The sequence below is a fragment of the Anarrhichthys ocellatus genome, unplaced genomic scaffold, assembly GCF_004355925.1.
Source record: "Anarrhichthys ocellatus isolate YVR2014 unplaced genomic scaffold, GSC_Weel_1.0 scaffold7, whole genome shotgun sequence".
NCBI lineage: Eukaryota > Metazoa > Chordata > Actinopteri > Perciformes > Anarhichadidae > Anarrhichthys > Anarrhichthys ocellatus.
This window is the reverse complement of record NW_022280037.1, coordinates 867829-893454: the sequence shown is the minus strand read 5'-3', so window position 1 is coordinate 893454 and position 25626 is coordinate 867829. Positions and strand designations below refer to the sequence as shown.

The 25626-nt window shown below is 42.4% G+C and overlaps 1 protein-coding gene across 1 annotated transcript; it reads right to left on the bottom strand.

Moving 5' to 3' along the window:
• Positions 1-934: 934 nt before the first annotated feature.
• Positions 935-25522, bottom strand: scaf8 (SR-related CTD-associated factor 8). Its single transcript, XM_031847107.1, has 20 exons — positions 25308-25522; positions 24304-24387; positions 9778-9822; positions 9287-9448; positions 8653-8809; positions 8449-8576; positions 8164-8340; positions 7995-8074; positions 7799-7910; positions 7203-7334; positions 6970-7079; positions 6576-6769; positions 6363-6463; positions 6065-6178; positions 5711-5867; positions 5332-5462; positions 4992-5133; positions 4866-4913; positions 4517-4723; positions 935-4385 (listed from the first exon to the last, which is right to left on the bottom strand). Exons 1-20 carry the CDS (start codon positions 25335-25337, stop codon positions 2407-2409), a joined length of 4290 nt encoding a protein of 1429 aa, XP_031702967.1. The 5' UTR covers positions 25338-25522; the 3' UTR covers positions 935-2406.
• Between the last annotated feature and the right edge of the window lie 104 nt (positions 25523-25626).

Sequence of the window (25626 nt, the reverse complement as noted above, 5' to 3'; positions counted from 1 at the left end):
GGTGTAAAGTGATGTAAACCAAAGAAGCCATATTATTATATTCTTCTCATCTTCTAATAAGAGACGTTTGTTTGCAGGTGGTCTGTGGTTATTAAAAGCAGCTCTATTCCTCTCTGTTAGCAGCATCGTTATGAATGTTAGGATTCTGATCATATTGGACTCTTAGATTGTTTTGTTTCTTCTGTGCCTTTATTTCAGATGCGAGTGGGTACGTTTGCTCAAAAGAGTTGTGCTTTGTCTCGTAGGGGCGCTTCATATTGCCGCTTTTAATAACCGCCACGGCCTCTGAACATACGAGACGTACTGGTTTTGAACCGACGTGGGAAGAATGAACAAACAAGATTTCCACTGTCCATTCTTGGTTAAAGGCTCTGGTCTCGTTGTCCACTTTTCTCTTTTCGGAGCACGCCATGAGAAATAACTTCTGTGACTCACGTACTTCAACTATTCGGTCTCTCTCCCACGTCTTTCCAGTGTGTGTGTATGATCTCACTGAAGCCGCGATGCTAATCGGAATACACACGTTTGATTGTCCGAGAAGCGTCACGTGATGCGATGTACAACGCATGCAATTGGTCGGTGTGTTTCCTGGACCGCTGATCGAGTGCCGTAAAGGCTGGAAAAGCTGCGCCAGTTAAAAATGACGTGCTCCTGTCAAAATTTTGTAATTCTCAATTATCTATCGGTCCAGATACAACAGCGTCTGGGTCAGGACCCGGACCACAGTGACCCTTGGTCTAGATGTTTCATAATCTCAATACACAACCTGGTATACTAGATATGCATGTCCCATCACCTCTTTACGTTTTCGTTGGTTTAAACTACTAACATGGTTCCGTTATCTCAGTTCGGAGCTGCAGGGTTGATGTGTGTGCGCAAGAAGTCCTCTTATCGGCCTGAGTCAGGATTCATGACAATAACAGGGGTAAAAAAATCTGATGCACCTTTAACTTTTATTCAACATCACAACTCCTGTAGTAGACATTTTGGTCTGGAGAGAACAGCAGACTATGGATTTCTAGTAGTATGTCTCAACAGAAAAGCACTACAAGTATGAAATGACAAAAGGAGACACAGGAAGGTTAAAACATGGCTACAGGCCTGCATGCACAGAACGATGGGAGTACAGAGACGTGTTCTCCTCTAGGTGAGTGCTGTACAAAGCGCCAAAGCGACCATTCAAACTGCAGGCCAGTCAAATTCTGTGCAGGTAGCATTGTGTTCATAGAGCTGTCTGAAAACAGAGTCGCACGCACACGTCTGGTGTGTGCGTCACACAGTAGTGTTCGGGTAGCGTCATGAACGACTAAATCCATTCAAAAAAAAGGCACAATCCCATCCTCAACAGTCACCCAGCGAAAAGCTTAGGGGGAAACATACAGGCTGAAGTCATCAGAAACTAAAAAACTACAAGTCCCACGGTTGCATCCAACAGAGTGCTCTGTGGATGGATGGTACAGCAGCAACTTGAGTTGCGAGAACATCAAATTTTGACTGAAGTGACAGCACACACTGTGTACGAGAGCCTGTAAAGCAGTCTTAGTTTCCACTGGTCCTGGGTCAGAAAACAGTCCTAAAGCATGTGTTTTTTTTTTTTAAAAACAGACAAAGCATGTTTATTTAAAACTAAAACAAAATGCACCCGACATGAGAATATCCCTCTGTTCTTTCACTGTCTCTCCCCCCCCGGCATGTAATTGTGTGTTTGTGTTCACTGCATAATTGGAAACAAATTACAGACATTTATTTTAGGGGGATACAACATAGTCATGTTTTAATTTTTTTTTTTTTTTTTTTTAAATGTTCATTTTTTCCAATTATAAGCAGCTGTAGTTGTCTCACTGTATGCAGGCTATTTCATTTCTGCGTAGAGACAGAAAGCAGGACACCACAAAAGCATTCACTGAAAACTTTGCAGCAGCATTTTAAAAGAAGAGGAGACAGAAATTGGACCAGAAACTACCTTTTTTTTTTTTTTTAAGTATTGTGTGCATCTGTATTCAATCCATTGTCGACCAGCCAGGATGTGTTACTCTCTTCCATAGGAAGGTCAAAGCGCTCACGCCACCCCCCCCCCCCCCCATGTACAATTGAAACATTTTGGTCGGCTATTGAGTAAAATTCGCCACGCTTAGATTAATTAAAAACGGGTGGGGGTGGCATTACAACTTAAAAAAAAAGAAGTAAATAAAAACACAAACAAAATTGTCTATCAATAATTCAGCTAACAAGCTTTCTATTTAAGTACACTGGTATTTGTGAGAGATAAAATCATTTGTTATTGGTTATAAGACAATAACTGATTGTGAGTCAGTATTCGGCATGTCCCGTGTGGTGGTTTGCTGACATGAGTACAGAGAAGAAGAGACAACTTTACAAAATGATCGTTTACCTACTGAGTGATGATTATGTCCCCTCAGTGTCTGTGACAGTGTCTACCACTGGCTGACTCGCAGCTTCCTCCATGGGCTCACTCTGTTCATTGTCTACGTCCTCAGGAGAGGCGAGCTGCTCCGGTTCACTTTCGGGGAGCACGGAGTTGGGAGAGGGTTCTTCGGTGGGCTCCGGAGAGCTCCCAGGAGAGGTCTCGGGCGTAGATTCAGCCACAGTGTTATTGTCCGTCCCAGCTCCATTGACCCACTGGGGTTGGGGTGAGGACGCTCTCTCTTGTGACTCCTCCTCATCCTTCCTCGGGCTTTCCTGCTCCTCCAGAGAGTGAGTCTCTTCTGGGGGGCTGGCAGCTTGTGTGAAGGCCACGGGTGAGTCTTGGGATGAGGCCTCAACCAGCGGCGAGGCTTGGCTTGGGGTCTCAGTGTCTGGAGAAGCAGTGGTTTTGGATTGGGACAGGGACTGGGCCGGGGAATTGGCCGGGGACTGAGTCTTGGGCTGGGATGGCGATTCTATTTGTGGGGGGGTCTCAGGCTGTGGCGATGACTCGGCCTGGTTGGGAGCCTCAGTCAACGGGCTTTGCCCTTTGTCAGGTGACTGCTCGGGTGATTGGGCTAAGGGTGGTGACTGTGCCCTACATGTCTCAGACGGAGCTGGGGGTTCTGACTGGTGCTCAGGCACAGCTGCTTGGCTCTGGGATGGAGTTGGAGACTTAGTCTGAACTTGAGGCGGCGGCTGATTCAGACCCAAGAGGGATGGTTTCCCCTGAGCTTGGGGCAAGAGTGGGGACTGGAACCGTGGCAGAATCTGGGGGTTCAGTTTGAGTGGCGCGAGCAGTTTGCCTTGGTTCAGGGTCAGGTTGGGATTGAGAGTTGGAGTCGGAAGCAGAGGTGTAGGCAGAGGGAGAAGTGGTGTCCAGCCCCCACGTTCACGCTCTCTCTCGCGGTCTCTCTCTTTGTCGCGGTCTCGGTCGCGCTCATGCTCTCTGGGGCGGTCTCTGCCTCGCTCCCGGTCTCTATCTCTTTCGCGGTCCCGATCTCGCTCTCTCTCTCTGCTGTGGCGGTTGCCGTTCATCTCCCTCCTGAAGTCAAAATCTCTTTCATCTCTGTCTCTTTGCCTGTCCCACGGGCGTCTTCGATCGTCTAGGTCTTGATGTAGTTCGCTGTCAAAAGGTGCTGCGGCGGCACCACCACCACCACTGCGGTTCCAGGCCTGTGACCCCCCAACAGCCCCAGCATTGCCCGAAACTCCAGCTGCTGCTGCTCCTCCTGCTGCTGTCCCAGGGCGGCTTTCAAAGCGGTTGGGGAAGTTCTGCCCGGGTGTGGACCGCTCTTCCTGGAACCCTTTTGGACCACCAGGGGCCTGTAGGCCTCCTCGCATGCCATCTCGTTCGTCAAAGTCCCCTCTGGTTTGGTTCCAGCGGTTATCAGGAGTGAAGCCTGCAAGAGCTTGCAGACGTCCCACTAGGCTAGTTCTGCCTGGCTGAGTCCCTGGGGTCTGGAGCAGGGGAGGCCTGCCGCCTCCTCCACCACCTCCTGCTGCTGCTGCTCCGCCGCCACCTCCATGAGGCTCCCTCTGCTCTGGCGGAGGGGTCCTCAGCAGGCCTGTGCTCAGCTTTTCCATTGGAGGGAAGCGGTAGTCCTGATCTTTGCCCTCGTCGGCTCCAGAGGAAGACTCGTCTTCTGTCTTGGACACATTTTCATTGTTCAGGTTGGGAGCCCTGTTGAAGGGGTCCAACTGAGAGAAGGGACCCCGGGCACGGGCCTGAGCCTGGAGGGAACTCTCAAGGAGGCCAGCGGCCTGCTGGACGCCCTGCTGCATGAGTAGAGGGAAGCGGATGGCAGCCCCAGGTTGGAGGAGGTTAGGTCGCACATCCAGAGGCAGCAGGCCAGGCATCCTCTGACCAGTCAGACCAGACTGATGCAGCTGGTGGGTGAGCGATGCTGTGGGGTGCATTCCAAGGAGACCCATCCCACTGCGGACTGCATTCTGCATGCCTGGGTGACAAAACACAGTGAAAGAAATACATGTTAAAATCAGCTTAACACAAATAACCTTTATAAACCCAAATACAAACACTCTAAAAACAAAGTCTCTTTCATGCAGGGACATGTTGGCTTTGTCTCACCTTGCAGTGTTAGCTCTGCCACAGCATCCATACCATCTGCAGACTGTGATGTTTTGTCATTGGTGGCCTGCTGAGTGTGGACTCCCACTGGGTTGAACACACCGGCCATGAAGCCGCCAGGGAGAGTGCCGGTCGGAGGAATCATCACACCGAATGGTGACTCCTTGACGCCCTCTTGGTTGGTTGCCACTGAAGGCTGGACTAGCGCTACAGGTGGGTACAGGAGAAAACCACAAAGTGAATCCAAGCCAAAAAAATATCAATCAAAAAGCATTGAAAGGACACGTTGTACATTTTCAAAACTATATGCGTATTTTAGTTACCAGGGTAGCATGTCATAAAAACTCACAATTGGCTGCTGAGACCATAGCTGCCGTCTGTGCTGCCTGCATGAAACCTACACAGTAGAAAACGTGTCAGCGTTCTGTAGGTCAGATTCATTATTCATGCGATTCTTCATATGAGCGTCATTTACCTGGCGGAGGCTGTGAGGCGTTGAAGCCGGCCCGTATGAAGGGTGGCGGCGGCCCGTAGCCTGGTGGGGGTATGCCCATGGTGACGGGGAAGGAAGGAGGCACCAAACCTACTGCACTGGGAACAGCCTGGACCACTGGGAGCTGGATGAGACAGATACGATCATGGTCATCAAAGTCAACAACTGCTCTCTGGATGTCTAGATCAAGATAGTCCTACTTATTGCAAAATAGAAAAATAAAGCACTTTCGACGTAGAGCAGGGTTCAAATCTGTTGAAACTGTTCTGCTCTTTTTACAAACAAGAAAATCAAGACAGTGTACTGTGCAGACAGACGGTACCTGTACAGGCATCATGGTGACCTGCTGGCTGTAGGTCTCAGGCTGGGTGTTAGATGCTGCTGGAGGCTCAGCTATTAATGGCTGACTTGTAACTTCCTTAGCTGGCTCAGCATTCTTGGTTGCTTCCCACTCTGCAGAAACAAACAAACAAAGCTATCAACCATCATCCAATTCTTTGTTTGGATTTAGGGAGTTTAGCTGTAAACTTTGCAACTCAAAAAAAAAAAAAAAGTCTTCTTCTTTTTACAATCTTTGTCATGCTTTCTTCATGTGTGTACAAACCTGCAAGTCCTACTTATATCTGCACAAGCACTGCTAGCGAGTCAACAGACATAGTGTTTGTCTGAAATAAGTTAATAAGTTAATGGATTCTGTTCACCATCATTAACGGTCTCCTGGTCAATGATTCCTCCCTCGGCAAAGTCGTCCAGGTCGTCCAGCTTCACCTTCTCCCAAGGTATGTAGGTGACGCCCAAGTCTACGTCCCAAAACTGCTTGTACTCCTGCTTTACCCCCTTGTTCAGAGCCCATGCAATCTGGATCAGACACACACACACACACACACACACGAGAAGGTCAGGAAACAGCATTTTTATAAAGGATCCACGTGCCTGGAGAAATAAACTGTCTCTGACGTTCCTCCTGTAGGGGGGCTGATGGGAAAACTACAGCAGAAGAAATTGCAAGGAGAATGAGAATACAACCAATTAAAATATAAAAAGGTGATGTTTACCTTTATGATTTTGGAGCCAATCTTGAAGGAGCCAGTGCTGAGCTTCAGGCGGGAGCGGTACGCATCCTGTCTGTGGACCATACAGATGTAGGCACAGCCTCTGGGAGGGATCATCTGAAGGAACATGCGAGCACACACACACACACACACACAGCAATGTGAACATGTTTAAAAAGGAGAGGGTGCAAATGTCTAGCATTGAGGAATGACGAATGATGATGAAATATTGCAGAGAAGCAGTTTAATGTAACTATATGGTAATGACAAATTTAAGTTCATATGACGATATCATACTTACATTGATTGACTCAATCTGGCCAAACTCTTCAAATAAGTTGGTGAGGTCTTGCTGAGTGGCCTTTTTGTCCACCTGGCCGACCCACAGAGTCGTGCTGCACACTAGGTACAGGTGAGAGGGGGAAACATTTATACTCGTCAGAAAAATCACCGACAGCAAACCACTATGAACATATTTCTGATGCAGTAACAGTCTCAGTAACTTCTAACTTACCACTTAGAGTCTTGGATCGTATGGGAGGCAGTCCTTTCTTCTGCCGCTCCTTCTCTCGCTCTCGGGCGCGTCTCTCACTCGAGTAAGACCGCGACGACTTCCTCTTGCGGTCTCTGGAGCGTGAGCGGGACCGCTTGCGGTGTTTACGTTTCCGTGAGCCGGAGCGGGACCTAGACCGTCTCCTCTTTGGAGACCTACAGAGAGGAAAACACCCAAAACCTTTCATGTTATCACATCCACAGGCCTGTTGCATTTGCATCTGTCTTTCAGGGCAAGAAGGAGCAGTTTTCTAAAGAGGTTGAAAGATCATAGCTTATTCAACTTAATCAACAGACAATTCAGCGATACTACAAGCACATTTTTAAAAAAAGAAGAAGAAATAAGTGGAACTGACCTAGAGCGCGACCGTGAGCGTGTTCGGGAACGTGTGCTTGCGATCTTCTTGTCTTCTGCCTCAAAGATCTCCTCCTCCATACCATCTGGGCCCTCGTCCAGATCCATGTCCTAAAAAACAGACAGGGTCATTACATACACGGTAATATAAAACTGCAGTAAATATTCTAAGATACCACGGTATCAATAAATATGATTTCCAAGCTTTGGTAATGGCCCAGTGGCCAGGCATACCTGCTGTTGGTTATCTATGGTGTCATCCAGCTTGTTATCTAGCTCAGGAAGCTGTGGCTGGCTGCTGCTCTGAGCAGATGCAACTGAGTTTTCGTGGCCGAAGATTGAGTCCTGCCCTTCTATGCTCATTGCCTGGGAGGAATAAAAAGCAGTATACCCATCATGTGTCATTTATTAACAAGGCATCTAAACAAGCAAAACCAGACATATATATCCATAATCTCAACTATTTCATTTTTACATTTTTGAGGAGCAGAACCCTTGCAAGTCTTACGGTATTGTAGTGGGGATGAGAAGTTATTACATATATGTCAGTGGCTGTATTAGTGCCGGCCCTTCTGCTCAAGTTTAAGCCTACTGAATGTGCCGGCAACGTTATAGGAGTTGATCTCACTGCAGATATTTATGTCATCTATTTGCACACCAGAAACATTATTTCCTTTGTGAAGCATTTCAGGGTATTTACTATCCGGTACAGTAATACAGTGCAACTTGGGTGAGAAAAACATGTATCTGTTAAACCCTGTAAAGTTCCTGAAAAAACTTTGTTTGGGAAACAATGATCTGTGTCTGTGTCTGTGTGTGTGTGTGTGTACCTTCTGCTGATGCTCTAAAAGCTGCTTCTGAAACTGTTCCAGGTTCTGCTGCTGTAGCTGCTCCGCCAGCTGATGGAAGAGGGAGCTGTTGATGGGCTCTGACACCATTGGCCTGGAAGTGGTCAACAGCTCAATTAGATCAATGGTCATTATTAAGAGAAATAATACCCTTATCAGAAAACACACTGAAACTTACAACTGAGATGATGAGGAGTCCTTTTTAGACTCTTCACCGCGTTCAGAATCATTCCCAAAATCAAAAGGACCCAGAAGCTTCTGCAAGGAACACACACCACATAATCACATGAAGAGGCAGCAGTTGACACACGGGATAAGAAACTTTTACTTGCCGACTGCGGCGTTACCTTATTAAAAGAGGACACCCTCTGCTCCAGGGGGTTGAGGCTGTTGGCAGTAGCGGCGGCGGTGAGTTGAGCCGTCAGAGCTTGCAACTGTACCACCAGGCCAGCGTCCAAGGCCTGCAGCAGGGACGGCTGGGGCTTCTGCTGCTGCATCTGTAGACTCTGCACCAGCTGCTGCAGCTACAACAGGTGATCACACGGAGTATTTGACACGTTTAGAACACCAACAGCTACACAAACTGCAGAGGCTATATGTAGGCTAGATGATGGGTTTGCATGCTCACTGACCTGTTGTCCCTGGGGACTCTGTAGGATCTGTGCAACGGCAGCCACAGTGTCTGTGTTGGTAATCTGGGAAGCCCAATCCGGCAGACCCTGGACTATGTTAGCTGGGGTAGCGGGGGTAGCCGGGGTACCTGGACACAGAGTTGTGTCAAACAAGCTGTCTGATTACATCATCAGTGTATGGTTGTGTGTGCCCTTTTGACTGACCAGGTGTGGCGTTATTGACTGGAGCAGCACTGCTGGACATGACAGGTGTGATGCTGGGAGGGGGGATCCCCGCCGCCATGTCCAACAGAGGCTGGATGATGTCACTCTTGAAGACGGCGTTCTTTTGCCACAGGTTCAGGACTCGCACTATCTTACTCTGAAAACAGAGAGATAAAAGATGGAAAAGGCAGCGTTGACATAACGGTGAAATCACTACACATAAACAATTTATAAAGAGAACTGGATACAAAGTTGCTCAGTGAAGCTAAAAAAGTTTGACTTCTGCGAATCTTCCGCATCCATGGGGCCTATAGAGCAAGCGCACTAGTGTTTCCTTTAACCCCGCCTCCCAGCCTCAGTCCATCGCATGAACAGAGGAAGGAAAATAACTCTGAATTCAGCAATTAGTGCATTTTACCTAAAAACAAAATGTATCTGCCAACACAAGTCTCTGGTGGCAATAATGAAATAGAGTGAGGCCGTTGCCAGTCACTCATCTATTGCTCAAAGCACTGGTTTCTGTAAAACTGTGGCATATATCAAAGGGGTCTAGTATCATCTCTAATGGGAGCAGGACAAGCCTCAGAAGCCAGAGAGGAACATAGAGAACCTATTTAAAGAAAAAGGGTCTGACCTTATCATCTGATGGGCAGCGGTAGAGCTGCTGGAACGTTGCGATGATGTTCTTGCTGAAGCGCGGGGCAAAGACATCCTTCTCCGTGCCAAACTGGTGCCGCGACTGCCTGACGATGGAGTCGACGACATACAGCCCGGGGACCTTGTACTCTGGTTTGCACTGCGGATACAGAAACGGACAGCTGCTGTTAGGATACTTTAAAAACGGTGAAACAATGAATTTACTGTGTGGGGCCTTCTATGCGTTACTGAAGTGATGAATCTACCTATTTACAGCGCTACACTTCAAGTACCGGTAGATCACAAGGAATATGTGAAACTGACTCTGAACAATGCACTCACACTGAATATATGAATTCACCAAATCATCACACTTAATGAATTGTGCAAATGTCCTGAAAAGGTTTGTACATCGAGTGTGTTTTAACTCTCAAACTTAAGTTTTATGTTTTGTATTTACAGACGATCCTGGTTTAAAGTAGAGCTCACCTTTAGAATGAACTTCTCCACGCTCTGGACGACATGCTTGTAGAACTGAAAGGAATGCAGAGGAGAGGGAACGTTGTGAGTGAACTTTAGGTGTATGTAAAATGAGCTGTAATATCATTGTGTCTTCCAAGCCGTTTATCCTCATTTAGACTTGGAACGGTCATATCATCAATGCTGTGGATGTGTGACAGAAAGATGCAAAGAATAACCGTTCAAGTAAGAAACAAAATCTGTCTTTTGTAATGGGTAAGAAGTAGTATAGAAGATATTCTTCTACACGTATAGAGTAGACAGCAGGAGCAGCTTCCAGACAAATGTTCAGAACAGAAAAAAACTACAAAACAGGACATTTCTTAAGTGTTCCAGGAGCCAGTCACATAAGAAAAGCAGTCGGCTAAGTGAGGCGTGTTCTGCTCATTGTTGCCAGTTATTTAACAAATATTCCTCACCCACATGTGGTTATGTACACAAGTAAGAAAGGTAAAATTCACAAAATGTAATTAAACAGATCTAAAAGACCAGAATGAAAGTGATCACTTGCAGTCCTCGAGTCAGTCAGTGCCCTCTTTAATCAAATACTCTTTGACAACATAGAGGTAAGCCTGGCAGCAGGAGATGAGGAGACGGCTGCTAGCTCTTCAGATACTGGATGTGCCCGTTCAAAGCATCCATTGTTTATGACAGTTTGGCTCCGGCTCACATTATAGAACAACCAAAAATTGTAGTTGAAGGCAGACTGGTTTCCTCTCATATTTATGGCCTAAAATTCCCTCTCGCGCGAGCAAAATTCCCTCTCTTTTTCTTTTTGACAGTAAGTGGGCGGACCCAGTCTCCATTGTATCTCTACATCTAATTGGTTACAATCCTCGTCTTTGGATAGACCGGATATCACTCTGACACAGACGCTAGTGGGACATGCACTACTAGGTCAGGTGCAAATAATGTACATTTTACTGCACGGGTACTTTTACTTTCTGCACTTAAAGTACATTTTGCTGATTGTAACATACTTGACTAAGGTTTTGAATGCAGGTATTTTACTCGTAGTGGATTGTTTCATCAGTATGGTATTAGTACGTTTACTGCAGTGAAGGATCTGAATGCTTTTTCATCCACTAATTACTTGTCAGTGATTAAAGTTGGGCAAACAGTTAATAATAGCAAGCGAGCAGGTTAAAGTTTCGCGAGTGACTTTCGCTCGCAAAGTGATGTAAAAGCGCTCGTCAAAGTAAAATACGCACGCAGCGGTTTGATTTGCGTGCGCAAGTGGATCTCATTTGTGCTCTCGGCTTTTGACAGTGATTTGCCTTCATACTGAGTGCAGGGTAGGAAATCGACATATTTTTTAGGGGGAATTTTTTTGCCCCCACTGACTGAAATCCAGGGGCATTTAAAAAACATTGGGGGCACTTTTTGAAACTTGTGAAATAACATTTAACCTTTGTTCAAAATAATAAATATACTTATTTAGGCTTACAGTATATGAGCAATTGTCATCAAATGGCAATAATTAGACTATTAGGCAGTAGTCTACAGATTCAAAGTGTTTTCTTAGATTTTTTGAACAAAAAACAAACAATTTTCAATTTTATTCTCATTTCTTTGTGGTTAGTTATTGTTATTATTAATTTTTTTAAACAACTATTAATTATTAAGTCATCAGTCATTGTATGGAATTATTGAGAAAAATATTTTTGTAGCACCTCAAATATTGTGATATTACCCATTTTTGTCCTGAACATATATGCATTAGTCATTGTGTGGAATTTTTGAGAAAAACATTTTTATAGCACCTTAAAAATTAAAAAAAATGTGCCATTTGAAGGTACAAATTCAGTTCAGAGTTTTTGCTTCGTAAAATATCTTAATTGACTGTCAGTCAGGTATTATTCATTAGCAACCCTCAAATCAAAGAATAAAGACACTTTACGCACAATTTAGGTGTATTTTCCCTGTTTTATACTTAATGTGAATATAATTCATTTAATCTCATTTCCATTATGCAATATGTATACTTTGTTGGCATCTTATTCTGAAAACCGGATGTTCGTCTGAAGAAACCGGATGTTGTCTCACGTTAATCTTTCCGCTAACTTTCAAAGTCCTTCGCTCGCTCCCGATCTGTGCCGTTTGAATGCGTTTACCGTGAATGTCAGCATATAGGTGCACTAGCATGTAAGTGTCTGCTGAGTTGACCGCAGTCTCGCAGTCACAGGTGTGATGAAGAAGCGCTCCATTTATTTATTTCTTTAGAACGTTCGGTTCTTCACGCACACGCAACATCAGTCAAGGCGAAAATCAAAAACATTCTATGGCAACTGGACCGGGTCATATAGGCTACGATGTTTTTGACAAGTTCATTAAATTATCATAATTAGAGGAAATTATGGGGGCATTTTTTGCCCCTCTCCTAGTGATATCAGGGGCAAAATTATATTTCTTAGGGGCAGTTTTGCCCTTTGCCCTCGTGTATTTCCGACGCTGACTGAGTGTATGTCAGGAAATGTGAATTCCTACTATGAACTGAAGTAAATGATGACAATCACAGCCAGTCTTCATTAGTAGGTGATCTCCATACCTCTATGGCTGTCTAGTTACTAATCCAAAAATGATACATACATAAAGTCAGTGTGAACAGGAACTTTAAAAGAACTAACAATGCAACAAACAAACCGAGAGGATTAAACATGAAGCTACACACACACACTCACAGGAAACTCTTTGGTTGGACGATTTTGGCGACTGCCATCCTGCAGCAACAGGACCCACAAGGGGAAATCAACTTCCAGTGACCAACAGAAGTTTAAGCCCAGTTCAATGCTTCTGATGTCACCAAGACAGAACTGATTATAACCAGTAATAGTGTTATCAGAGTGCAAACTGATCTCATGTTATGGATGACTAATGGGTAGAGGCAGGACTGTACAAAAGCCCCAGATGACACACACACACACACACACACCAGCGTTAACGTGCATATGTGTTGATTTGCATAAATAGCTCATAGACATGTCTTTATACAGCTCAATAGTAAGATTGCTACATGAAAAGATTTCATAATAAAAAGATGAATTCCTTTGTAGTTTTGCTTTTGAAATCACGCTAAAATGCCATATCTGTAATACACTCGTTAAAAGGTTAAGAAGCATGCTAATTTATAAATATTAATTCACAGTTAAAAGCTGGCACTCCAATTATGTACGGAGCGGTGCAAGTCACTACGCTTTCCACAACACGGTCATGCAAATATTTCAGATCAAACGGATTCTCTCCGTGGAAATAAAGAAGATAAAAAAAGCTTCTATTTTAGGTGTCGAGTTAAAAATAAACACTTCGGTGACGAAAAAAAAACGCAAGAGGACTTACTCAACCCTTTCTACGATCAAAATGGTGGATGTATAAAAATACTGAAATTGACGCCTGGTGGGTGAGAAAAATCTCTGCTGAAGCTTTATATATTCATAATAATAATAAAAACTGAAGTATTACATGTTTACCTTCTTCATATTGCAGTAAAAACTGATATAGTATGCTGCCTTGGTTTTGAACAGATAAAACAATGTCTCTTTAGCCAAACTAATGGATGTCCTGGTGTGGCGACATCTAATCACAAGCTCAAATTCTACAATCAGCCAGCAGATGGAATCAAAGGACAGGAGACTGGGTGGCCAGAGCTCATGGTTCTGTATCACGGGGACCATATAGAGTAGACGATATGAGCATTTCAGTAGATAAAGCACAAGAGTCACAGACTAACGGACAGGAACTAGAAGCAGAGAATCAGAGTGATGCGCTGCTGCTGCCACAATCAGAGTTGGTTCTCGTTAAGAGACGGTGCTGTGATGTGATGCTGTTGCGAACGCATTACAAATGTAAAACTGTTGGCGTTTCACAAACTGTGCATAGATTTCTCAAAAACAAAAAAAAGGTCTTTATGGAAACGTGTTCATCATTTCTCCAATTAATGCTTAAAATAAATGTCCATATTAACACTCTGTAGCTGAAGCAATTCCAAAATAACAAGCTTTCAACTGCGCACACTCGAGGAAAACAGATGAGCTCGAAAGGAAAAAGCATGCTTATGAAAGTCAATAAAAGCCTCTCAATCGCTGCTCCATTTACCTCAGAGCCAGCTGTGTGTCCTGAGTGAGGCGTGCAGTAACTGAACACTATTGACAGTATAATATCGGGATTAAACGTGTCAGATGCACCAGTCAACGTTCTAATAAGCAGCAGCCTCGTTAAAGCCTGACATGACGTCACTGAACAGATCTGAGACCAACAACTCAACAGCTCAATGATAGAACGAGTGCAACATCAGCCCTAAATAAGTAGAACGTGAACCCATTAAACACATCAGGAGTCCAAAGTAAGCCACTTAGAACATATTCAACACCGGCCAATATTTACAGGCTAAACATGAGAGCTTTACGATGAAAACAGGGATTTGAAATGTGTTCATTAAAACATGCAAATCACATGATTTTGGGGCTGAATGTGATTTGAAAGGCCAACCCAGTCTTGTGTAAAGACTGAAGAACAGAGGAGGAGCATCCTTTGTTCACTTTAAAGAGTTGTGTCTCTTTAACGGAACATCTTTAGAAGTAAAACACTGCTGGGATGACTCTGAATTAACCAAACAGGTGCTAACCCACAGGACCAACAGCAGCATTATATACTCAAAGCCCACTGGTGACGACACCACTCTCACAAAAAGCATAGATTAGGAATTGAAACGAGACATGAAATATTGGGCAGCATGTCATTATGAAAGGGCCGTTATTGAAAGAGGGCATTTTCATAAAAATACAACATAAAATCAATAAGAAATGAACATTTTAAAATGCATTCAAAGCTTCTTTTGAGGTTTTCGAATGAAGCTTCGGCTGTCGTCATGTTTTTATCTTCAATTTGAATGAAGTGATTTGTCTGATTACATTAAATTAACTTTATTGAATGAACATAGCTCGGCAGCGTGGAACTCCCTTTGTTTTGCAGCAGGCAGGAAAGCGAGAAGTTTTTCGGACCGCAGTGAAAATGTTGCTTTTCAATGATTAAAGGGCAACAAATATGGATTTCAGTAGAATATTTCGTGAGACAACGACAATTTCTGGATTTTTGGAAATGACTGCATATACAGTGCATCCGGAAAGTATTCACAGCGCTTCACTTTTTCCACATTTTGTTATGTTACAGCCTTATTCCAAAATGGATTAAATTCATTATTTTCCTCAACATTCTACACACATCAACCCATAATGACAAAGTGAAAACTGTTTTTTGCAAATTTTTGCAAATCTATTAAAAATAAAGAACGAAAACATAACATGTACATACAGTAAGTATTCACAGCCTTTGCTCAATACTTTGTTGAAGCACCTTTGGCAGCAATTACAGCCTCAAGTCTTCTTGGGTATGATCCCACAAGCTTGGCACACCTATTTCTGGGCAGTTTCTCCCATTCTTCTTTGCAGAACCTCTCAACTTCCATCAGGTTGGATGGGGAGCGTCGGTGCACAGCCATTTTCAGATCTCTCCAGAGATGTTCAATCGGGTTCAAGTCAGGGCTCTGGCTGGGCCACTCAAGGACATTCACAGAGTTGTCCCGAAGCCACTCCTTTGTTATCTTGGCTGTGTGCTTCGGGTCGTTGTCCAGTTGGAAGATGAACCGTCGCCCCAGTCTGAGGTCCAGAGCGCTCTGGAGCATGTTTTCATGGAGGATGTCTCTGTACATTGCTGCATTCATCTTTCCCTCAATCCTGACTAGTCTCCCAGTTCCTCCCGCTGAAAAACATCCCCACAGCATGATGCTGCCACCACCATGCTTCACTGTAGGGATGGTATTGGCCAGGTGATGAGCAGTGCCTGGTTTCCTCCAGACATGACGCTTGGCATTCAGGCCAAAGAGTTCAATCTTTGTTTCATCAGACCAGAGAATTTTGTTTCTCATGGTCTGAGAGTCCTTCAGGTGCCTTTTTGCAAACTCCAGGCGGGCTGTCATGGGCTTTTACTGAGGAGTGGCTTCCGTCTGGCCACTCTACCAAACAGGCCTGATTTGTGGAGTGCTGCAGAGATGGTTGTCCTTCTGGAAGGTTCTCCTCTCTTCATAGAACAACACTGGAGCTCTGTCAGAGTGACCATCGGGTTCCTGGTCACCTCCCTGACTGAGGCCCTTCTCCCCCAATCGCTCAGTCAGGCTGGGCGGCCAACTCTAGGAAGAGTCCTGGTGGTTCCAAACTTCTTCCATTTCCGGATGATGGAGGCCACTGTGCTCATTGGGACTTTCAATGCTGCAGAAATTTTTCTGTACCCTTCGCCAGATCTGTGCCTCGATACAATTCTGTCTCGGAGGTCTACAGATAATTCCTTGGACTTCATGGCTTGGTTTATGCTCCGATATGCACTGTCAACTGTGGTACCTTATATAGACAGGTGTGTGCCTTTCTCAATCATGTCCAATCAACTGAATTTAGCACAAGTGGACTCCAATCAAGTTGTAGAAACATCTCAAGGATGATCAGTGGAAACAGGATGCACCTGAGCTAAATTTTGAGTGTCATGGCAAAGGCTGTGAATACTTACTGTATGTACATGTTATGTTTTCGTTCTTTATTTTTAATAGATTTGCAAAAATTTGCAAAAAACAGTTTTCACTTTGTCATTATGGGTTGTTGTGTATAGAAGGTTGAGGAAAATAATGAATTTAATCCATTTTGGAATAAGGCTATAGCATAACAAAATGTGGAAAAAGTGAAGCGCTGTGAATACTTTCCGGATGCACTGTATCTCTTGTCGATACATTTTGAACCGTACAACACTCACACACAGCCTAGTTTAATACAACTCACTACGAGCCTGCTTATCTTCACCAGTCTGTCCTCCGCTCCACTCAGCGTGTGAGCGGAGAGACTAAACACAAGAGCCGAGGAACCGGGTGAAGTTTGAGCAGCCGTGCTTATGATTCTACAGGTGTGCCACTGCAGAAAAACAGGGATTAACGTGGCCTAACCTTTATCTTCCAATGTTCAGAAACACCGGCTTTAAAAAGAACGGAACATTGATAGACATGAAAAAAAAGAAAAAAAAGAAGCTGGGCAGCATTTGACAGTTGATTAAGAAATTTGAATGTCAACGTTATGAATGAAGCGTCAAACTATTCTGTGCAGACCTCGAAAATAATGAGTTTAGCTTTGATCATTTCTTAACACTTAGGAGTCACAATGTAGATGATATGAGAAAATCGGTGACTGCTGATTTGGGAATGTGTGCAAAGTTGGAGGAGTTCAGGACTTTATAAGGATGATCGCTGCACAGACTTAAAGTTAAGGTTCCAAAAATAGTGAATTAGGTCAGAAAAAGACAGACTTCTCTCGAGCTGAGGAGCTGAATTTGCATTCCATGAGATGAATACACATCACAAAGTTTGATGAGATGCTAATAATATAATTGTAAACGTGGTCATAAAGTAAATTAATGGAAATCAAGAACTGAGATGCATCGAGAATCATTTTCAAAATAAAATCCGATGACTTTAAACCCACTGTAAACTAATCTAGCATACTGTAGCCTCTGATCAAGTGTGCAAAGGTTAATACAATCTTGTGATATTAACTCTGCCTCATTTCTAAGTATATTCAACAAATTATTATGAAAAACAACATATTCAGCAAAGTTTTCACCATCAGACAGACAGACACATGGACTACCTGATACAAACTCTGGTTAGTTACATTTAAGTGACCAAAGAATAGCATGAACTAGACACAGCACAGGTAACAGAAGGCCAGATTACATCATTTCAGGCCTCAACCAAAAAAGTGTGATTCTCCCTATTCTCAAGATTCTGAAGGGATCTTATTATATTTTATGTTAACCCAAGGCACTACTTTTAGTTTAAACTACTAGGGATTTTACAACTGACATTAGGTTTAAAGAAACTGGCAAAAGCCCCTCTGCATAACGAGTTGGTAGAAGTAAAATAAACTTTGCATCTACAGGTGCCGAGTGGACCAAAGACAGGAGAACGAGCATGTTTCAGGACTACACAGGTGACTTTGATACCAGTGACACCAGTTTGAAGTTCTGCCAGCATGACAGTATGCAGTTTATATCCATTCCATTGTGTCATGACTTCATTCTCAAGTTAAGTTGAGAGCCAAAGCTTGATGTGGTCTCAACAACTACACCACCAGTAAGACTATTTCATGTCTTTTGTGAGAAGACGCCCATCTATACAAAAGGCTCTTGTTGGTTACAATACTGTTGGCTTTAAAGGTAGGATTGGTAATCTCGAGAACTAGCGAGGAGATAGATATAAAAACACAATGATCCAACTAAAAACACTCAGCCCAGCATTTCTAACTCTTCTCCAATGAAAGTAGCTCGCAGCACGAGCTCCTAAAGAAGCTAAATCTAGCAAAAGTCACCAAGTCGGCAACACCGACAGCCTTTCAGGCCTCCCTCCAGAGCCACTCCCCCAATTCATCTTCATGAAACAACAAACATGGCTGTTGTTGTGCTCCCAGCTGTTAGGCTAGCAGCTTGTTGAAGACTATACACACGCAAAGAGTGCACGAGCAGAGTGCACGTGACAGTCTACCAACTACGCATCTAATTGTACTTTACTACACTGCTCTAATACTAATAGTATAATGTTATTCACTAGCGAGCCTAAATGTAAAAAATACTGAAGTAAAAGTATGTAAGTATATTAAGAAAATGTTCTTAAAGTATAATGTAAAAGTACTCACTATGCAGCCAAATGGGCTCTTTAGTTATTATTATTCTAATAATATGAGATTATTACGATGCAGTAACACGTGAGATGCAGTTAAATGTTGGAGCTGGTAGTAACAGAGATATTGTCATTATGTTTTATACTGTTGGGTGGTTTAAGTTACTGAACAGCAATGCTTTGTATTTCATACTCAAAAAGAAACATAGTGAAGTGAAAAGAACAATATATTCCCATGAAATGTAGTGGAGTAGAAAGTAACATCAAAATTGTACTGAAGTACAGTACTTCCTAAATCATGTAACCAGTGGAAAGAAGCTAAAGAGTCTCAGCAACAAAGCATGGTGAACGAGACACCGTCAGTGTTTAAAGATTAGTCTGATTTCCTCTTCTGTATATCAACATGTCAAACTGAGAGCATCTCTGCTCAGGTACACATTGCTCCACTATATTTTAACATTGCAAATAGTAGTTTGCTGCTGTGGTAATGCTCTGAATGTCAAGTAGAGAACTTCAAATGCATTTCTTATCATATTAATACTCATTTAAAATTGATGGAATAATTAGCAGAATACTTCAACACCAAAATAATGAATAGCTGCCATCCCAGGGTTCCCGCCGGTGTACTACAAGCCTCATCTTACAAGTAACGTGGGGATGTTTACTGTAAATTTAACAAAGATGGAGTTTGATGGACACATTGTGCTCCATTCATCAAGTATCAAGCAGAGGAGTCCCTTCAATCTATAGAAATAATGAAACAAAGACGATTGATCCTCGATGAGCTCTCATACTCTGACACTTGATGAATGTTCGTCACACAAAAGTGACTGAATATGTTATGAATTCCACTGAGAGGATCTTAATCGGTAGAGAATTGTGGCATTTTGACAAATGCCACAAACTACTCAGGAAGCAACAAGTGTAAATCACAAATATAAATCCTTAAATCCAAATAGGATGTCTGGACTGAGGACTGCAGAAAAGACGGGATGATACAAACAATTTAGGCCGGACACCCAGCAGCACACACACAGAGAAGAGACTGAAAAGCACTGCACTGCACCCGAGGTACGGCTGTGCAATACGGCCATTTCCTATCTGGACATATATCACGATATAGCATGTTTTCTGGTAATTGAATAAATAAATAGTCTATGTGATATAAGCACATGGTGCAGCCTATTTTCGCATACTCCTGTGTGTATTAAACAGAAGTGAAAAGTAGCGAGTATATTCTCATTAAATAAAGAACTTTAGTGCAAAATGGACAAAACAACTGCAAGTGAAACTGTAGAGAATTGTTTCCCATTAATTCGCTCGACTGTCTCAATTCTATTTTACCCGCAAGAGATTCATTATGAACCAAAACTATTTCTTTACACTTCTCAGTAGGTGGGCCACCCATGTGTTTATGATTAAATGGTTTTAGTAGAGCACAGTGCGAAAATACTCGGAAGTAAAAGCCCTGCCTTCAAAATGTCAAAGAAATGTATTAGCATCAAAATATCCTTAATATACCAAAAGTATACTCGTTCTGCAGAATGGCCCATTTAAAATAATATGCTTACAGTAGGCCTATATCATTATTATATTAGAATTATTGATGCAATAATATGTTCATCAATTCCATTTTACTGGTAAAGGTTGAGTTAATTTTAAGTACTTTATATACTTAATAATTAGACTATATACCAGTTAATAATACATCAGTTTATTAGTTGATTTATATTTCGTATTAAGAATCTGAATCTGCAAAGTAGCCTAAATACTAACTGATATCGTCAAATAAGTACAAAAGTACAATATTCCCCACTGAGATGGAGTGGAGTAAAAGTATAAAGTTACATAAAATGGTACAGTACTTGAGTAGCTTAAATGTACTTGGATGTAGTGACATTACACCAAATCGTTTACAAGAGCACAACCCTCTTCGTGGAGCTAGCCTCTTAATGTGGCTCTTTAAGTGCACCAGATCGATATATTTAACTTTAAAATGTGCAACATCTTCTTCCTGAGGACCATCCCAAATAATGACGACTCTAAACCTTTCAAGAACTAATGTGCGACAGCATTTTGGATATAACAGCATAAAAGGAAGAAACGTGTGGATAAAGGAAAGAAAATCACTCAGGTGAGTGAACGTGAATCAGTTCTTCAACATACTTCAGGATTAGGCTACATTTGAATTAATTCACAAAATAATAAATGTTGTTTGTTGATAAAATCAGCACTCGAAACGGTGTCTTAAACACCAAAACCGGATCAGCCGCTTTGACACAGTGCTTTCTCCACATGTGTGCCGATGTGGAACACACACACAGCCACCCTGTGTGTGTGTGCAGCAGACATGAATCCCTGCTACTCTGTCCAAACACACACTCGGAGTTTATGCACCGCGACACAGACAACCCTCAGAGAATGAAATTACCATGTTAATAAATGCTGTCGTATTAATGCGATGCTAACACTGGCTTACTCTTGAACCACTACCGACTGTCAAAACATTCTGCACGGCCGATACCATGTGAAATTAATAAGGTGTATATGTGATCTCGAGGATGAATGCTGAATTGCCAAAACTGTGTGTTTCGTGTTAAAGCAGCACGTAAAAGGTTAAAATCGTAGAAATAACCATAGCAACTCCTGAGTTTAAACCCACCACATCCACTAATGATGGATCAAGCACCATCATTATCCAGTGTGAAGCATCTCAGGAACATGTCATGACTCAACTACCAAAAAAGAAAGGTGCATCAACGACACAAACACTGTCGTCAGACAATACAAAAGAGAAAAATGAACAAGATTGCACCTTCAACGTCAAACAAATCAAAGAGCACAAAGCCAACGCATGATAGCCAGAGGGCTTCTCTGGGTGTGTGGGAGCAAATTCACTTTTAAATGATTTTTTTTTTTTTTTTTAAGTCGTCTTCCATCTTCCTTGTGAAACAACCCATACTCCTACCTAAGCTGGTAAGGGACTCTCTTATCTCTTTGTAACTCTCTCCACCCCATCCTCCTGCTTGACTGTCAGTGCTTTGGGGGAGCTGGGAGAGCTGCTGAGGGAAGGGGAAACGGGAGTTATTCTCAAGCAACATGAGGCAACAGCAACACCAGAAGCACAGCAGATCCTCAAGAAACAAGACAGTACAGACAGGATGAGGACACACATCATCAGAAGAGACACCATTAAGCACTGGTGTCCTGGACTCGTGCTGTCAGGATCATGTTGTAATAATAACATTTATGGTAGTAATAATACAACGAAATAAAAGACAAATCCTGATTCAAAGGGAAAACTTGATCTTAATGTTTTAAAAATCACGTATATAAAACTAAATAAAAGGGGGAAGGATTTCCCAAAGATATGTTTTATTGCTGGCGAGTGCAATATAATTATTAATTCACTTTATTTTCAATTCAATTTATTTCGTATAGCCCAAAATCACAAATCTGCCTCAGAGGGCTTTACGGTCTGTATGGAAGCTCTTATGATGTGGGCCTATTACAATAAATATGATTATCCTTTTAAACTCTCCCTAGATATGTTCCTGCTTAACAAACAATATTGTGCAATAAAAAGTTTCTATGTGCCTACGAATGATCGGGTTACGGCTCACACGTTGAGGTGTGTTTAGTTGCTGACTCCGTGTGTTTATGTCTCACGTTGCTGCGTTATCTACAGAGAACTTTAGACAACGAATCAAAATATCACAATCTACCTTCAACATGTGATCCATGAGTGTGTCAGAACAAAAAAAAAAAATTTCGATTTTAAAGTTAAAGATGACTTTAGAATATTTTTACCACCGCACAAGTAATCCCACTATTCTTCTTCTGTCTGTGTAGCTCACTTGGACCTGTATGACACCAACCAGTCTGCTCTAACATAACACAGAGCCTCCATTCAAAACCATTTGTTCACTCAAACAGTAGAAGGAACCACTGCAGTTTGATATATCACATACATAATAAAATGATTTTAATGACGGCTCCGTTCTATTTATGCTGTCAGAAACATCTGGGCTTTTCTCACAACGTCTGCTGTGGAAGGGGCCTCGTGTTGCACATTAAGCTAATAGAATTTATACCGGGGCTGACAGAATTGGCCCAAACATTTGTTTACGTGACATAATGTAACGCTTGCCGTTAGGACCAGGTGCCGACGTTACAGTTGTTGGTGAATTATTCCTTGTTCAGCTTGAACGAACATTATATTTGATTTTCCATTAATGAAAGTGGGTTGAGCGAGTCGTGGCCACGGTAGCGCTGCTTTTTGTTTTTTTTACTATTCGATTATATATCAGAATATAGAATATTAGTTGACAGTCCTCATAGTGCAAAATGTTACTTTCATTTTCTTTAGTATAAAATAAAAATACTATGTTTTGGGGATTTAGGTTATTTTCTTTACATTATTTAATGCAATTTCAAATTTTTTGGCATCATCCAATTTTTTGTTATTGCATATTTTTCTAAGATTTTTATTTGAACAAGCATAGCTTATAAATGTGTTTTTCTTGTGCATCAGCAGCCTCCCAAGTGCCTAATTTTAGATCCTGCAAACAGCATGTGAATATGCAAGATCAGACATTTCAGAGAGATCGGAGCTGTAAATAACACAAAATCCTGCACGTTGTTAGGTGTATTTAGAAACCCGATCTAAAAGGCCACATACACTCAAGTTGATTTTGATACTATACTAATATAATTGAAAACCAATATCTACACAGAACAGAACACTGTGTTATCCAAAGACTGCCATATCCTGGTCTAGCCGTCTTATTTTCATATATTAAAAAACGCAAATCACAAAACTGCTAAACCCTAAACATACGCGACTTTGTGATACGGATTGTTAAGCACACTCGATTTAGTCCCAAACCATGTGTTCTGTAGTTAATATGGAATTAATTCATTCCACAAACCAAAAATGCTTTCTCACCGCCCACCTTAGTTTTGAACCTACCAACTACATGCTGGTGTGATACGAGCTTCAGCCTCAAGGCTACACAGGAAACATAAGACGTATATGAAGAATAACAGAATCCTTTGTACTATTTGTAACTAATGTTCTCATATTCAACGGTATTTATGAACGGATAGAGTCATGAGGAGTTAAAATACTTATACGAACCCGTCAAGTGTTTTACAAGAATGCTTAATCTAAATGTTTGTTATCGAAAAATGTAATAATTATTTCCTACATATTGTAGAGAGGTATTCACAAGGTTATAAAGATGTAAAAAACAATGCACTAGACTGTGTGGATGAGTTGCGTTATTATGGATCAAAAGTCCAATGAGGGTATAATAATAACAATTTAATGTTGCTGTATAATTGAAATCAGTCCTTTAGAGTCCACATTTGCATTTTCCAGGTTGTTTCCAGGTTAGCTTGAGTTTAGTTTTTTATAATTCATCAACCACAAATAGGCCATCGTTTAATAAAGTAGTATTTAGACATCGTTTGAAAGGCAGTGTCCTATTAATCAAGTAAAATACTATCGTGCAGTTTGTGGTTAAAACAGAGGTTCTATGTTGGGAATAGAAGTCAATATCTGTTCCTTTTTATTGCTGACAGTCTTCACATTTATCACTCTAAAAACAGAAACACCTTTAATAACTCGCTACATGTTCGAGATCAGTTGTGGAGCTGCTCTTTCCCCTGAGAGTAATTTCACCTAAGTTTAAATATTAAAGATATTAGAGAGTTTTAGAGCATGTCTCTTTCGTGAACATTTCTTTATTCCCCGTTACCTGCCTCATCCTTCAACACTACATACTTACTTTTATAGCTTTGATTCCAGACTTGGTGATCTGGGTCATCTTGGCCTTGGAGATGGGCGGCTTGTACTCATTCAATGAGTACAGCTGAAAGAATGACAACAGAAAACACACATTGTTGTCACAACACGTTACTACGAAGACATAACGTCAATGCTCACCCAAGGCTATATTATAAGCAGTAGTCTAACGCAAAAAAAACATCATTTTGGACGTTTCATAATGAGCCGATGCATTTGTTTTGGTACTATTAAAATGACGTAATTGCGTTCAATTGAGGAATCCAATTGGCATGACTTGTAAATAACTATGAGTGGATGTGGAGGCGAGCATGTGCACTGACTAACGTTGAGCCAAAGCACAGACAGCCTTCAGTGCCAATGCAGACAAATATGTGCGCTAACAATACTAGCTGTGAGCCCTCTGGACGGCTAAAGTTAATGGTGACCCTAACGCGAGCTAGCAAGCGCTAGACGTCCATTTGTACTCGCTGTTAACTAACCAGGTCACCCGGTCGTTTAACGTTATATTCAGTTTGAGGTCACGTTAACACCGGGGCGCTAACACGTATTCGGTCATGGCAATAACAGTCTGGCAGCGAGTGAGAGGTGTTTTTCACCCCCACGTCCATGTAGCGTTGAGTCAACGCTAGTTAGCTCACCAAGTTATCTCGCAACTGAGGCGTGTTTTTGCTAACTTGTAGCTAATAGAAAACCAAACAGTCTGTGGAAAACATCTGCTCGTATACTGGCAACCGAGCACGATGTGCGTTGATAAACATATTATCTTCACGGCTATAGTCAGTACGGTCAGCGTTAATTACCCGCTGAATAACGTCACGTTATCGCTGTATTGTTGTGCACAAACAGCGGCCTTGTGTGAGGCTACACCTCCTTTTCTGCTGCTCGATGCTATAAGTTAGCATACCAGCTACCGCAAAATGTGAACAAGACAACGTTTTACTACTCTCAATGTGTTCCGAATTGTGCAATTGTTTTCAAACAAACCTCATTGTTAAAGGCTTTCACGGCCTCCATGGTGTCGGTCGCAGGTGACTGTAAATATTTACAGATATCTCCTCAATAACCGGTTAGAGACATGCATGCTCGACGCTTGGTGAGATGGAGGAGACTGCCAATATGGCGCATAACCTCAGCAAGAAATCTGCACAGAGCGACGACTCCCAGCGTCACTTTCGGGACACTACAAGTAGTACCCAAATGTCCCCTCTGCTTTTTGTTTTTGTATCGCAGCCGCGGTTGCTGCACACAAACGCACAATCATCTACGGCGACATTGAACGTTTAGATAAAGACGAAAATGTTAA

Coding starts and splice junctions, on each gene's coding strand:
- scaf8 (XM_031847107.1), bottom strand. CDS start 25,337: ATGGAGGCCGTGAAAGCCTTTAACAATGAG. Junction 6,464..6,575: donor ACGATCCAAGACTCTAAGTG/GTAAGTTAGAAG, acceptor ACCTGTACCTAG/TGTGCAGCACGACTCTGTGG. Junction 5,134..5,331: donor TCACCATGATGCCTGTACAG/GTACCGTCTGTC, acceptor TGTCTCATCCAG/CTCCCAGTGGTCCAGGCTGT.